The 15,679-nt window shown below is 40.1% G+C and overlaps 1 protein-coding gene across 9 annotated transcripts in view; it reads left to right on the top strand.

Annotated features, from left to right (window-relative positions):
- FBH1 (F-box DNA helicase 1) overlaps positions 1–3,415 on the top strand; it is a 48,843-nt gene extending 45,428 nt beyond the window's left edge. For 5 of the 9 annotated variants that reach the window (XM_023734415.1, XM_023734409.1, XM_023734412.1 and 2 more), the window contains one exon: positions 6–502. In XM_023734415.1, coding sequence (XP_023590183.1) covers positions 6–176 — 171 coding nt within the window. In that variant the 3' untranslated portion in view covers positions 177–502. Of the gene's footprint in view, positions 1–5 lie in introns of all 9 variants that reach the window. The other 4 variants (XM_023734416.1, XM_023734418.1, XM_023734414.1 and 1 more) reach the window with 3 other exon arrangements.
- The last annotated feature ends 12,264 nt before the right edge of the window (positions 3,416–15,679 follow it).

Raw genomic sequence — 15,679 nt, 5'->3', positions numbered from 1 at the left:
TGCAGAGCAACAGGAAGGAAAACAAAGGTGGCTACCTTTGCCACTCCTGTGCAGAACAGCGTATCGGGCCTTTGACTTTCCTGACTGCCTCCCCGGAGCGGGTGCACTCCATGGATCGCACCATTGAAAATATAGTGCTGCCCAGACATGAAGCCCTGCTCTTCCTTGTCTTCTAAAGCCAAGATAAGCAGTCTGCATGGTACAAAATGCCTTGCTGTGGACTCCAAGTACTCGAAGAAAGCCTGTGTGGAGTAGGGTTCTCATTCACCTGAGACTCTGAATTCATTCACAGAACATTTTTCGAGGAAGAAGAAACCAACCAGAGTTGGATCTGCCATTTCTCCATTCCTTATAAGTAGCCAGTTTCCACTTGCCCACCCTCCATATGCACCAGGTTGGGGAAGTGGGGAATGTTTTTTTGATAAAAAAAAAAAAAAAAAATTTATGTATTTAAACTTTTACTACAAGGTTTCAATTAAACAGGCATTATAGCTCTGGCATACCACTCTGTGATGCTTGGCTTCAGCACTGTTGTTTTTGAGCTTTCTCTTTTTCCTTTTACTCTTTTGATCAGCTCTGTCACTATTCACATGATACACCAAGCAGAGTATGACTTAATCTCTAGGGTGATAATTGAGGTATCAAAAATGAGATTTTAGTGCCATGGGGGGTCATGAGTGTCGGGGTACACAGTTTAAACAGAGACAGATAACATAATACATAAAAAGACAAGTACAAAGTAACAGTAACTAACTAGCCTTCTCATTTTTCCTACAGGTAGAACTGAAAATCAGAAATACTAGAGAGAGGAAATGGAGTTGGGCAGCCACTATGAAAGGAAAGAGGGGAATAGGTCGGGGAGAGATGGGAAGGTGGTAGCTGGTTCACTGTGCCTGGGGATGTGGGATTGATGTAATAAAGCTACTCCTATAGAAACCACCGATGAAAAATCCGTATCACTTAGATGTATATGGACCTGATAGTTTTACATTTTTGCCATACAGCAGTTTAGGGAATGCTGGTGGCAAGTAGAGGAGTGGACACAGCATCGGACCTGTCTTGGATTATGACCCAAGGAATTTGCCACGTTTTGTATCTGAGCTGAATTGAGCAGAGCCCAAGAGTAGACATTATAACTTCACTTGTTACAGTCTCCCTCTTTACCCCTCCTAGACCAGGGCTGTAGTGGAGCATAGAATGTGGGTCAGGTGATTAAAGCAAGGATGGTGTTGGATTAGGCAGGTGTGGATTGGGCCAGGGGTGCTTGGAAAAGGTGGAATTCCAAAGAGTGTTTGTATATTGAGGAGAATTCACAGAATTGGACCTGAAGACAGTTAAGCTGCTTTAATGAAAAAAGGAGAGGTTATTTCATTCACTCAGACCTAGCCTTATCTGATACTTATAGATAACTTAGAATAAAAGAGAAGGAGAAAAGAAAATTATTTCAGTTTAGATTAATCATAGTATTCAGTGTCCTTCAAAAGAGGGATTTTGGGAAAGAGGTGTCAAGAGAGGGATCCATTAACATGTTTTCCAGAAATCTGGTTTTGTGAATCAGAGAGGAAGCAATTTATTTATTGGAAGGGAATTCATTCATTCAGTGAACCTTCATTAAGCACCTGTTACGTAGCAGGTACCATGTTAGATCGTGGATATACAGAGTCAAAACATGGCCCCTGACCTCAAGAAGATTACAATTTAATAAGTATGATTATATTTTGAGGTGAAAGTTTTGAGAGAGGTATACGTGAGTGCTCTAGGAATAGAGGAAGGATCTATCAGGGAGCCCTCGTGGTGGAATGGTTAAGAGCTTGGCTACTAACCTAAAGGTTGGCAGTTCACATCCACCAACCACTCCTTGGAAACCCTATGGTGCAATTCTACTCTGTCCTATAGGGTTGCTATGAGTCAGAATCGACTCGATGGCAACGGGTTTGGTTTTTCTGGATCTCTATCAGAGCAGAGAGATGCATGGCTTCCCAAAGGAGGTGATGCTTGAACTGTGTTTAATAATACTAGTAGTTTGTTAACTATTAAGAGAGTGAAGGAATGTTCTAGGAAGAAGGAACAACATGAAAAAAAAAAAAAGAATGTATTTGGTAATAGCACTACCAGAGCAAAAAGTACTGGTATTTTGGTATTTATTTTGAAAATACCAGATTATAGGAATTAATACTGGTATTTCATTTTTTAAATGTGAATACTTTTTAAAAATCAGTGAAATGAAATATTTGGTGTGTTTCAAATAGTAAAGCAATTTTTAAAATACCCAGTAAAAATATAAACTTTTAAATTAAATCTTAAATATCTGTTACATTTTAATGGTTAGATGAAAAGAATGAAAGTATTACTCAAAACTATAAACTAAACATTACATGAAAATGAAAATCTATTAGATCTTTTAAAGGTACAGCTTTAAAATAAAAGGCATCAGAGTGTTTATTTAGTTGTGAATGTATTTTTGTGCAAAATTTTCTGTAGAGTTTTTTTTTTTTTTAAACCACATTAATTGGGAGAATAATATAAGCTAGTACCAAATATTTTTCTCTGATTTATTAATTTTTGAATAATCCTGTTATTTGATAACTGAGAGGAAATCTTTTTGAATTATTTTAAAAATATGCATTCTGTTGATACCAAGCTCTAGGTTTTGTTTCAAAGAAAGCATTTTTGATTTGTCTCCATCTTCTTTGATTTTACCATGTATGTAGAGATTCTGATGCAGCGTTACCCATATAAAAATAAATGCTGTTATGTCACATTCGACTTGTTTAGAAAGGATTTGAAATAAAAATTATTCTTTCAATAGAAATGTTACAGTACCCTAGTATATTGTAAACTGTGCATCAGTTTGTCTTCACATAAATTATTTTAAAGATATAAATGTTTCAGATTCTAGATTTTTTTTTTTTTTAGTAATGAGATAATGGTATTACATCAACCAAAATACTGACATTCTGTGACATTTAAAGTATCTATATACCAAAGGTATGAAATGCTTGGGGAAATAAGGGACATGTATATGGCTAGAGCAGAGTATGTATACAGAAGTGGCAACCCTGAGAGAGGACCAGATAATAAAGGACCTTCCATGCTAGGCCAAGAAATTTGAGTGTTATTCTGAAAAATTACAGGAAATCATTGAAAGCTTTTAAGATACCAGATTTTCTTTTTAGGAAGATTATTCCAGTTGCAGTTCAAAGGATGTTATAATAAGGTTAGATAAATTAAGGACTAATGGTTGTAATCTCAGCAGGAATGATAGCCTTTGGGCTGAGTCAAGGCCGTTGAAATGGGACTGGTGAGGAGAGAGGATGAATACAGATGAGCAGCATTAACATCACCTGGTGTCTTATTTATCTAGTGTTACTACTACAGAAATACCACAAGTGGATGGCTTTAACAAAGAAATTTATTCTCTCACATTTTAGGAGGCTACAAGTCTGATTTCAGGGTACCAGCTCCAGGGGAAGGCTTTCACTCTCTGTTGGCTCTCGGGGAAGGTCCTTGTTGTTAATCCTCCCTGGTTGAGGAGCTTCTCAGTGCAGGAACCCCGGGTCCAAAGGACGTGCTCTGCTCCAGGTGCCACTTCCTTGGTGGTATGAGGTCCCCATGTCTCTGTTCGCTTCTCTCTTATATCTCAAAAGAGACTGACTCAATATACAATCTAATAGATTGAGTCCTGCCTTATTAACATAACTGCCTCTAATTCTGCCTCATTAACATCAGAGAGGATTTACAACATATAGGAAAATCACATCAGATGACAAAATGGTGGACAGTGACACAATACTGGGAATCATGGCCTAGCCAAGTTGACACACATTTTTGGGGGACATGATTCAATCCATAACATTCCACCCTTTGGCCCCCCAAATTCGTATTATTGCCACATAGAAAGTACATTCATCCCACCATATCTTAGCAAAAGTCTTAATTCGAAGTCCAGAATCCAAAAATTCCTCTTCATCTGTGAAATCTAGAATACAAATTATCTGCTTCCAAAGTACAATGGTGCAAAAGGTGGGCACAAGCTACACATTTTCATTACAAGTGGGAGAAATTGGAGGGAAGGAAGGGATAACAGGCACCAAGCAAGTCAGCAGAACATGTTACATTAGCTCTCAAGGCTTGAAAATAATCCTCTGTTCTCTGACACCACTTAGGAATGGCCCTGCCCTCCAGACCCTGGGTGTTGGCCACGCTCTCTGATTCTGGGTGGAGGCCCCTCTGCCCTGGACTTCAGCTCCACCTTCCAGGCCCACTGGGACAGCAACTCTGCTTCCTCAGCTTTAAGCGGCCTGTTCTCCTAGTCCATCTGAGTGGTGACTCCACACTTTGAGACTGAGGCAGTTCTGCTTCCTGGTTCCTTGGCCTCTCAGCCCCTTAGGCTTCTCTATTCGTGTCTTCCCTGCTGGGGCAAGTGTTACAAAGTTTTTTAGCTCCACTGATAAGTGCCTGGAGGCACCCTGCTCTGCCAGTAAACTTTGGCTGGAAGGCACTCAGCCTCTTGCTCTATAAATTGTGGGTCGGCAAGCCTAGCTTCACCGATAAGTGCCTGGAGGCATCCTACTCCACCAGGAAGCCTCCTGCACAAAGGCACTCAGTTCTCTTGCTCCATAGGTGGGCTCCAGCACTGTCTTGTACTGGTCTCCTGATTCTGCTGCTGCCGTTTGCTGCTGCTTCTTGCTATCTGTGCTGTCTCATTTCCTTCTGAGTTTTCACCAGAGTTGTCTTTGACATCCATAATTCCACAATCAGTCTCTTCAGGGCAATCTAGGCTTTTACTGTTAGGCATTTTAAAACTGTTCCAGTCTCTATCCATTCACAGTTTCAAAATTGCCTCCACATTTTAGGTATCTGTTAGAGCAGCACCCCACTCTCTCAGTACCAAATTCTGTCTTAATTATCTAGTGCTGCTATAACAGAAATACCACAAGTGGATGGCTTTGACAAAGAGAAATTTATTCTCTCATAGTTTAGTAGGCTAGAAGTCTGAATTCAGGGCATCAGCTGCAGGGGAAGCCTTTCTCTCTCTGTCAGCTCTGGAGGAAGGTCCTTGTCATCAGTCTTTCCCTGGTCTAAGAGCTTCTCAGCTCAGGAACTCCAGGTCCAAAGGACGTACTCTGCTCCAGGCACCGCTTTCTTGGTGGTATGAGGTCCCCATGTCTCTCTGCTGGCTTTTCTCTTTTATATCTCAGATTGACTCAAGATACAATCTAATCTTGTAGAGTGAGTCCTGCCTCATTAACATAACTGCCTCTAATCCTGCCTCATTAACATCAGAGAGGTAGGATTTACAACACATAGGAAAATCACATCAGATGACAAAATGGTGGACTGTCACACAATATGGGAATCGTGGCCTAGCCAAGTTGACACAGATTTTTTGAGGGACACAATTCAATCCGTAACACCTGGGAACTTGTTAGAAGTGCAAATTTTCAGTCACAAGACCAGATCTATTGAATCAGAAACTCTGGGATTGAGGCTCAGCAATTGATGTTTAGCAAGCCCTAAAAATGATTCTGGTGCACACTAAATTTTTTTTTTTTTTTGGAGATGAACTGCAGTTTATTAATCACAGATACAGCTCAGGGGAGGAAGACACCACATGCCACATAGGGATACCCAGGGATTGCACTTGGGAACAAAGTAAACAAATGGGCTGTGAAAGGCTGCTTTGTAGTAACAAGAGGATTCTCTGATATTTAGTATGGTATGATTTAACAGAAAGTTTTCACATATTCATTTCATTCATAAAATCCTGAAACACCTACCTGAAAACACCTGTGTCTTCTGATGACATGTTAAGACTGCCTTAAATAGAAGAGTTTCCAACATTATTACATTCATAAGGTTTCCATTGTGAATTTTCTGTGGTGTGACAAAATTTGACTTCACATAGGATTTTCCACACTTGTTACAACTTAGGGTTTCTCTTACGTGAATTATCTGTTGTTTAGTGATGATTGATTTTTTTCAGAAAGTTTTGCCACATTTGGTAGTCATAGGGTTTCTCCCATGAGTTCTCTGATGTACAGTGAGAGTTGACTTCATACAGAAAGGTTTCCCACATTTATTACATTCATACAGCTTCGCCTGTGTGAATTGTGTGATGATTACTGGGGTTTGACTTCACATACAAAGTTTTCTCACATTTCTTACATTCAAAGGGGTTCTTCCCTGAGAGAGTTCACTGGTGTAGTGAGGTGTGCTATCTTAGAAAGATTTCCCACTTTAATTGTATTTATAAGGTTTCTATTCTGTGTGAGTTCTCTGATGTATGGTTAAGGCTGACCTACAGCAGAAGGATTTCCCACACTTATCACATTCGTGAGGTTTCTCCCCAGAGTGTTTCCTTTGATGTTCAATGAAGTATGACTTCTGGAAGGTTTTGCCACATTCTTTACACCATATTTTTCCTCCCCTGTATGTATTCTCTGATGTTGACAAAGGGATGACTTCACAGAGTAGGATTTTCCACATTTGTTACATTTATAGGGATTGTCTCCTGTGTGACTTTGATGAACCATTAGGTATGTCTTACGGCTAAGGTATTTCTTACGTTCATTACATTCATAGGGTTTCTCTTCTCAATGTGCTTCTGATGAGGAGTGAGTCTTGACTTCAGAAGAAAAGCTTTTCTGTATTCATACATACACAGGGTTTCTTTCCTGTGTGAATTCTCTGGTGTATGGATAAAGCTGACTTATAGCAGAAGGACATCCCCATTCAATACATTCATAAAGTTTCTACCCTGTATGAGTTCTCTGGTGAAGGTTAAGGAAGTTTCTCCCCTGTGTAAGTTCTCTGAAGAATGTTATTGACTTCACATAGAAGGACTTCCCACTTTCATTACATTTATAATGTTTCTGTCCTGTGTAAGTTCTCTGATGTGTAATTAGGACTGATTTTGTATAGAACAACTTGCCACATTCATTACATAAATGAGGTCTCTCCTCTGTGAGTTTTCTGTTATATGGTTAAGGCTGACATAAAGCAGAAGGATTTCCTACACATTTGTGAGTTTTCTCCCCAGTTGTTTTCTGTGCTGTACAATGAGGTATGAGTTCTGGAAGGTTTTGCCACATTCTTTACATTCATATTGTCCCTCCCCTTCATGTATTCTCTCGTGATGAAGAAGGAATGGCTTTACAGAGGACTTTACACATTCGTTACATTTATAGAGCTTCTATCCTGTGTGAGTTCTTTGGATGTACAGTTAGGTGTGATTTACGGTGAAAGATTTTTTCACGTTCACTACATTCATGGGGTTTCTTTTCTGTGTGAATTCTCTGGTGTACGGTTAATGCTAATTTATAGCAGAAGGATTTCCCACATTTATTACATTCATGAGGTTTCTCCACAGTATGTCCTCTGATGTACGAGATGTGACTTCCAGAAGCAGGTTTTGCCACATTCTTTATAGTATTTCTCCCCTGTATGTATTATCTGATGTTGACCAAGGGATGACTTAATAGAATAAGATTTTCCACATTCATTACATTTATAGGGTTTGTCACCTGTAGGAGTTCTTTGATGTTTAATTAAGATTGATTTCTTATAGGACTCCTCACTTTCATTATAGTCATAGAGTATTTTTCCCTGTATGAGTTACCTGATGTGTAGTTAGTACTCACTTATAATAGAAGGATTTTCCACATTTGTTACATTCATAGGACATCTCCCCACTGTGAATTCTCTAATGATAATTGAAGCTTGATTTTGCATAGGACTTTCCAAATTCATTACTTACATAAAGATTCTTTTCAGACTGCAATGTCTGATGATCAATGGGGGTTGGCTTCAAAGGATTTCTCTTCTGTGTTAGTTCTCTGATAGTCGGTGGGTTGTGATTTCTGGAAGGTTTTCCTGCATGTATTACTTTCACTGGATTTCTCTTGTGTGTATTCTCTGATGCTGAGTGATGTGTGACTGCTGGCAAAAAGATTTCTTATGATGACTACATTCAAAGGTTTTCTCTCCCGTGTCAGTTTTATGAGATTGAGTGAGATGTGAGTGAGATTTCTTCCTGAAATTATCCTCACTTTCATTAAATTCATGAGTTTTCTCCCCCGTGTCATTTTTCTGATGTTTAAACAGAATTGACTTCTCACTTTCATTAACTTCAGAGTGATTCTCATTTGTTTGAGTTTTCTGATGGACTTCTAATATTAACTTATCATTGCTATTTGCTCCACATTCCTTATAATCACAGGGTTTCTTCTTATGTGAGCCCTCTCATGTGTAATGCTGGCTGCGTTCTTAAGGAAGGCTGTCCCACATTCATTATATTCAAAAGGTCACCCCAAAGTTTGAATCTTCCATTGCTCAATAAAGTTCTTATTATGACTTCAGGATTTTCCATCTTGGTAACATTCATCAGATTTTTTTCCAGTATGAATGTTTTCTTGCATATTATCAAGAAACAATTTATTACATGCATTAATTTCATCAAGGTTCTTACCTGGTTAATTTTGATCACTAACATTTGATTCTGAAACATATTTCAAACTCATTCCACATGAGTCATATTTACAGGGCATTTTTCTCAAAGAAACAGAGTTTGTACCCAGATTAAATGGTTTTCCTAAAACATTATCTCTTTTTTTGGTCACTGTTTTGTTTTGGGTGAATAAAACTTGCCACAAATGTTTCTCTTGGTTTTTCTAGCTTCTCTCTATGATGTCTTCAAGTTCCCAGACTTCTGAATGATTCTGGCCTAGCTTTCCCTTGCTCCAACTTGAAGATCACCTCTGCTTTGGTAACACAATACCCACTGGAGACTAGGTGGCTGTAGTTCTCTAGCATTACATTCCTGTTGAGGGTCCTCTATATGTAGATCAGCTGTAGCCAATCATCCCAGGTGAGGTTCACAGTCACGTCCTTGAATGACACGGATCCCTCGGTGCTCCAGGCTGCTCCTCAGTCTGGGCTGCGGCCTCAGCGAGGCACATGGCTCACCTACCTGGGATGCAGCCTCACGGCTGGCCCCCACGCTGTCTCCACTGCCTCTGGGCACCCCCTGTGGAATCATGCCAGGCAGGGCGTGCCCAGAGCCAGAGCAGCAACCTCGAAGCCCGAGACTGAGAAGTCCGCCCCAAGGAGCTGCACACTAAATTTTGAGAAACTGCTAGATTTTAAGAAGATAAAATCAGTAGAACTTAGAGAGTGCTTAGGTGGATTTGGTGAGTGAGAGATAGGATTCTCAATGTGATTCCCAGTTTTCTGTCTTGGTCAGCAGGATGGATGAGGGTGCCTTTCATCGACACTGGAGATGTTCTTTAAAAAATAACGGTGAGTTTGATTTTCAGCATGTTGAGTTTGTAGAGCTTATGAGGAAACTGTGGAATTGTCCAGGAGGCTATTGGATAAACAGATCTATTTAGTTCAGTGAAGAGCCTTGGGCTGGAAATAGGGATTTTAGAGTTGCCAATATGTAAGCGGTGGTTAAGCTAGTTAAGTTTAAGGGTTTTGATGAGTTCAACCCTGGAGGGTATAAAAAATGAGAAGAGCAGAGGTCCAAGGACCAAGCCATTAGAAACAGCAGACTTGGGATAAAGAAATGAAAAGGATTTTGTAAATAAGAGTGACAACTGATTGTCAGATTCCAGGGGAAGGACATCATGATAGAATTGTTACTGAACTCAAGAGAGAAAGGAGTTTAAGAAGGAAAAAATGGTCTTCCGCATCCAATGCTATAAAGAAACCAAGTGAAATAAAGGTGTAAAGATGTTCCTTTAACTGACACTATGAAAGTCAGTAGTGACATTAGCATGATTAATTTCAGTGAGGCCAGAGGCGGACTGCAGTGGACTAAAGTGTGAGTAGGGAACTTACGGTAATTTGATGCATGAAACATATATTTACTCTTGTTTTTTTCCCAAAACAGTAATAAAATGACAAAGGGCAAACAAAACAAAATTTTGGAAGTTGGAAAGCGGGTGGATGAGTGGTGACTTAGCTCACCTGAGAAAACTGAACCCTAAGCCCTAGAGCTCTCAAAAGATGTAGAAATTGATGGCATTAGGTGCTTCTGGAATTGGAGAGAAGCAAAAAACAGGAAAATTGGTAGAATGTTCATTTAAAAAGCCAATTAAATTCTCAGATCTCCTCTCCTATATTCTATGTAACTGGGCAACTCCTCAACCCTGATAGAAGACTGGAGGTGGCATTTTCTGGAGAGGATAAAATAGAGGAACATTTCATGTAAATAACTCTAGTCACAGCTGAGGGCAGGGGATCATAATATAAACAAGGCCGTTAGGGAAATATTTATGTAATGAATGATATTCATTCCTTTCAGACTTCTTCCAGTTAGCTCCCAGAGTGCTGGCAGCCTAAACCTAAGTGGAAGTTTGACAGTTCCTTCTCTGGGAAAGATTGATAATGACATTAGAGGTCCCTCAGGAAATAGGCCATCCAGATTACCCAGTGGAGAGTAACCTGCAATCTTCAAACCCCACCCAAGTATTCAGAGTTTCAAACACATTTTTAGTGCTCCATTCTTAAATAGAATCACCAAACGTGAAAAGAGCCTACACCATGAAGCTTGGATATCAAAACAAACAGGAAAGAATCAACTTGGAGGAAATAGCCAATGCCAGGAGAAGAAAACATTTAAAAACTATCTTTAGTATATTCAGGGAATAAGAGAGAGAGTGCATCCATGAAATAATAGGGTTGATCTATATAAAAGGACATTCAGAGACAAAATTGAAAGCATGAAAAAAATGAAAAATACAACAGAATTGTTGGAAGATTAAGTTGAGAAAATATCCAGAAAGTAGAGTAAAAACAAAGACCAAAGAAAAGGAAAGAAGTAGTCAGGGAGCCAATTTAAGAGGTTGAGCATCTGAATAATAAAGGAGTTTCAGAAAGAAAACAGGCTGGGAAATTAAAAAAAAAAAGAAAAGAAAATTACCCATAACTGAATGACATAAGTTCCCTGATTGAGTATATTGTGACATTTTCAGAAGACTAGAGACAAAGATCCTGCAAGATCCCATAAAGAAAAAAAAAGTTCTATTCAAAGGGTCAGGAATCAAAATGTCTTCAGATTATTCAATAGCAGCACTGCAGAACTAACCAAAAACCAAACTAAAGCTGTTGCCTTTGAGTCAATTCTGAGCCATAGCGACCCTGTAGGACAGAGTAGAACTGCCCCCATAGGATTTCCAAGGCTGTAATCTTAACAGGAGCAGACTGCGACATCTTTCTCCCATGGAGTGGAGGGTGGGTTTGAACTACCATCCTTTTGGTTAGCAGCCAAGTGCTTAGCCACTGCGCCACCAGGGCTCCACTGTGGAACTAGACCTTCAAAACTGAAGAGAAACAGTTTTCAACTTAGAATTCTAAAGCTAGCCAAACAATAGAATTGTAAAATGCCATGGTGGCATCTGACCTCCTCTAACTTCCTCCAAAGCCCAAAGCTGATTCCTATGAGGTGGAGGTCAGACATACCTCCTCTCTCCAACGTTTTTACCAATTCTGACACCAGCTGTCCCTCCCACGGCACTCTCTATTCCTCTGCTGGGTTTGATAATTTGTTGAGCTGGCCACACAGAACTCACAGACCATACAGTTACGGGATTTATTAGGGAACTAACAGGTTACAATTCAGGATCAGGAACAACTCAGGATACAGTTCTTCAGTCAGGACAGCTTCTTGGGTGTGCTCGCTGGCAGGCCTCAGTCTCAGCTCTTGGACCCTTGGCCACTCAACCCTTGGCCTGGCCTCTGCTCTGCTTGGACAAGTGTTACAAAGCTTTTTAGTTCCACCAACAAGTGCCCAGAGGCACCCTTCTCCACCAGCAAGCCTCCTGCCTGAAGGCACTCAGTTCTCACACTCTGCTCTGTGGGTCAGCTTCTTTCACCCTTGCTCTGTGGGCTGCACCATCTCACTGTCTCGCACTGGTCTCCTGGTTCTGCTGCCGTCTTGTGCTGTCTCAGGTGTTACAGCTCTCTCTCTCTCTGTCTCCTGGGTCTAGGAGGGTCTCAGCTCAGGGACCCTGCGTCCTTCGGATCCAAAGGACAAGCTCCACTCCCAGCTCTTCTTGATGGTAGTGAGGTCCCCTCTTTGCTTTTGGGATTGGCTCCCTTTAAGCCTAGTGGGATGGCAAAACTGACCAATCCCCTCGTTAGGGTTCCATATACCTTATATGCATAGACCCACCCAATTATTTTGTGGGAGTCACAAAGACTATGGCTAGAAGGGCCATATTAAAGTAATTCACTACACACCGCAAGAATACAAAAGCATTTTCACACTCAAAAAAATGTTCCCTGCATGCAATCTTTCTCAAGAAGCTACTGCTGGAGGATGTAGACCAATAAAATGAGGAAGAAAACCAAGAATGAGGAGGATATTCCTCTAGTAAACAGGGTGTTCAACATAGGAGAGAGGGGAAGGGCAACCAGCCAGACCACATTAGGTTAGATGACTTTACATACAAGTTCTTCAAGAAGATGAAACCAGAATACCAAATAGTCTCGAATGTATTGATAGGAGAGTTGGATAATTAGCAGAGTGTTTAGGCTTTGAATTAGTGGTAAATACATAGAAAACCAAGCAAAAAAAAAAAAAAAAAGAAAGAAAGCAATTATAAACTCTTCAGAAAACAACAGGTTGTGTAGGAGAGAAAAAATAACCATAGTTTACTACCTAGCTCAGTTGTATTTCATAGTGTTCCCATAATCTTACTAACATCAGCATTGTGTATTGGGAGGTTGGGAAATTGTGAATGTGTGGTGAAAGAAGGGGAGTGAGTGAGTTAAATTTTCAGCTTCTACAGTAGGAAATCAGGTATAATACCTGAACCTGAAAATGGAAGTAGAATTCAATATAAACTTACTATTCAGAGATAAAGAGGTAAAGTCAAAACAATCAGCTAAAAGATTTTTAAAATATTTTCCTTTGGGAAGGGAAAAGTGGGGAGGTAAGGTGCTTTTTGGACAGGCACCTTGTAGAACTATTGACTCTAAACTATGTGTCTCCATGATAAATCTTTAAAATACGAGTTGGAGGTGAGGAAAAGGACACTAGGCATGTAGACCAGTTTAAGCTAGGCTAGGGAGAGCTAAGATGGTAGACAGAGGATGATGTGACATTCAGGGAAGAGTTTTTGTTTTTAAAATATAAGAGATTTAAGCATTCTTATATGCTGAGTGGAAAATACCAATAAAGAGAGGAGAGATTGAACATGAGAGGGGATGGTTGTTTGATACTGGAGTGGGTAGAATTAGGGTGTGAGATAGGAAGGAAACAAGAATAGGTGCAGATTGCAAGTGATTATTAATTTTATTTTTCTTGTGAAGTTAGAAATAAGATCATCCAGAGAGACTGTTAAAAGTTTGGAGGAGACATAGAAGAGAGTGAAGTGAAAGCTGACAAAAAATACATAGAATTGCTGGTCAACATCAATCCAGTTGAAATTGAATACCATCCTTTTAGTTGATATACATTTTTTTCCCCTTCTGGCAGAGTAGATGTGGGAGCAAAGAAGTCAAATGGTTAGATTCAAAAACAGTTTAAAAACACCAAAGTATGAGGTCCTGTCATGGATTGAATTGTGTCTCCCAAAAATATGTGCATCAATTTGGTGGGGCCATGATTCCCAGTATTGTGTGATTTTCTACCATTTTGTCATCTGATGTGATTTTCCTATGTGTTGTAAATCCTGTCACTATGATGTTAATGAGATAGATTTTGGCAGTTGTATTGGTGAGATCTACAAGATTGGATTGTGTCTTAAGCCAATATCTTTTGAGATATAAAAGAGAGAAGTGAGCAGAGAGACATGGGGACCTCATAGCACCAAGAAAGCAGCATCGGGTGCACATCTTTTGACCTGGGGTTCCTTTGCAGAGAAGCTCCTAGACCAACGGAAGATTGATGATAAGGACATTCCTCCAGAGCCAACAGAGAAAGAAATCCTTCCCCTAGAGCTGACACCCTGAATTCGGACGTCTTGCCTACTAGACTGTGAGAGAATAAATTTCTCTTTCTTAAAGCCATCCGCTTGTGGTATTTCTGTTATAGAAGCACTAGATAACCAAGACAGGTCACAAGTGTGTTGCATGCCACACTCTGTTTCTATAGTGGTGGCCAGCGTGCCTGCCGGGGCAACTAACTGAATGGAAAAGGGACGTTGGCACCTCTAGAATCAGGCTACTTGTGATTTAATATTTTCCTCAAGCCTTATCTTTGCCCATCAGTCCTTTCCTAGCCTCCCTGAACCTCTGGGTTTTTAGGAATGTGACATATACCCAGAGGCTGAAAGCTGATTGCTCTGGATTTTCAGTGAATGGTTACTGTCAAAGCTGGCCCAGCAACGAGGCAGCTAGAGTTCCTCTAGTTCACTGCCCCTAGACACATTAAGACCTCACTAAAAAAAAAAAAAAAGTTGTCCTTGAGTTGACTCTGATTCATGACGACGCAATGTGTGTCAGAGTAAAACTGTGCTGCATAGGGTTTTCAGTGGCTGATTTTTCAGAAGTAGAATGCCAGGAATTTCACGAGGTGCCTCTGGGTGGACTTGAACCTCCAACTTTTCAGTTAGCAGCCAAGTGTGCTAACTGTTTGGACTACCCAGGGACTCCAAGACCTCACTGTATACCCCTTTCTATGGTCCTTTAAACACCTTAGTCTTACTTAGGCCCTGAGGGCTTTCTTAGCATTGGGAGCAGACTCTCGCTTTTTCCCTGGTCTCCTTAATTACAGATTCTCCAAGAGAGCCCAGTAGTTGCTGTCCCTCCTATTCCTCACTATCAATAATTTTTATATATTTTATATCTCTAGTGACCTGGTTTAAGAGGTAGACTGTATGGAGAGAAACAGAGCTTCAAACTCAAATGTCTAACTTCTTTCCTGATTACTCCATTTGATGTCTTACAGACATTTCAAACTCAACTTGTCCAAAATGCAGCTCTTGATTCCTCCACAACCCACAAATTTTTCCTCCACTCAGCTTTCCCACCTCAGTAAATGTCACTACCATCCAGTCAGAAACCTAAGAGTCCTTGATTCTTCGCTTTCTTTCGCTCTATCCTCCCTGCCCCCATCCAATTCATTGGCTAGTTCTTTTGATTTTACCTCTAAAATGTATCTTGAATCTATCCATTTCTTTCTATCTATTCCTCCTCTTAGACCAGGTCACTATCTCTTCTCACCTGGATTGTGGTAACATCTTTCAGTAGTTTTCTGCACTTTTACTCTGGCCTATCTCTTTTATTCTCCGTGTAGAACATACAGTCTTAAAATGAAAACTAAATCATATCATTCTCCTGCTTAATACGCTTCAGGAACTTCTTGTAATTAGAATATCAGTCTAACTTGGACTACAGGTAGAAAAGACCTCATAACAAAGCCATATTTTCTTCTGTCTGCTTTCAGGCAGGACACCTTCACATTAAGCTTATCTTTACATCTATATATATTAGGTTCCCATTTAACAACTTCCATACATATTGTTTAGTGACACTGGTTACATTTTTCACGATGTGTCAACATTCTCATTATTTCCATTCTGGTTGTTCCATTTTCATTAATTTAGCTGCCCTCTTCCCCCCCAACCCTTTACTGTCTCATCTTTGCTTTAGGGTAAATGTTGACCTTTTGGTCTCATATCGATGCTTTTTTAAAGGAGCACAGTATTCATGGGTGATGCTGTTTATG

This window comes from Trichechus manatus, unplaced genomic scaffold, assembly GCF_000243295.1.
Source record: "Trichechus manatus latirostris isolate Lorelei unplaced genomic scaffold, TriManLat1.0 scaffold00067, whole genome shotgun sequence".
Lineage (NCBI taxonomy): Eukaryota > Metazoa > Chordata > Mammalia > Sirenia > Trichechidae > Trichechus > Trichechus manatus.
The sequence above is the reverse complement of the archived record's forward strand: the minus strand, read 5'-3'. Positions and strand labels throughout refer to the sequence as shown.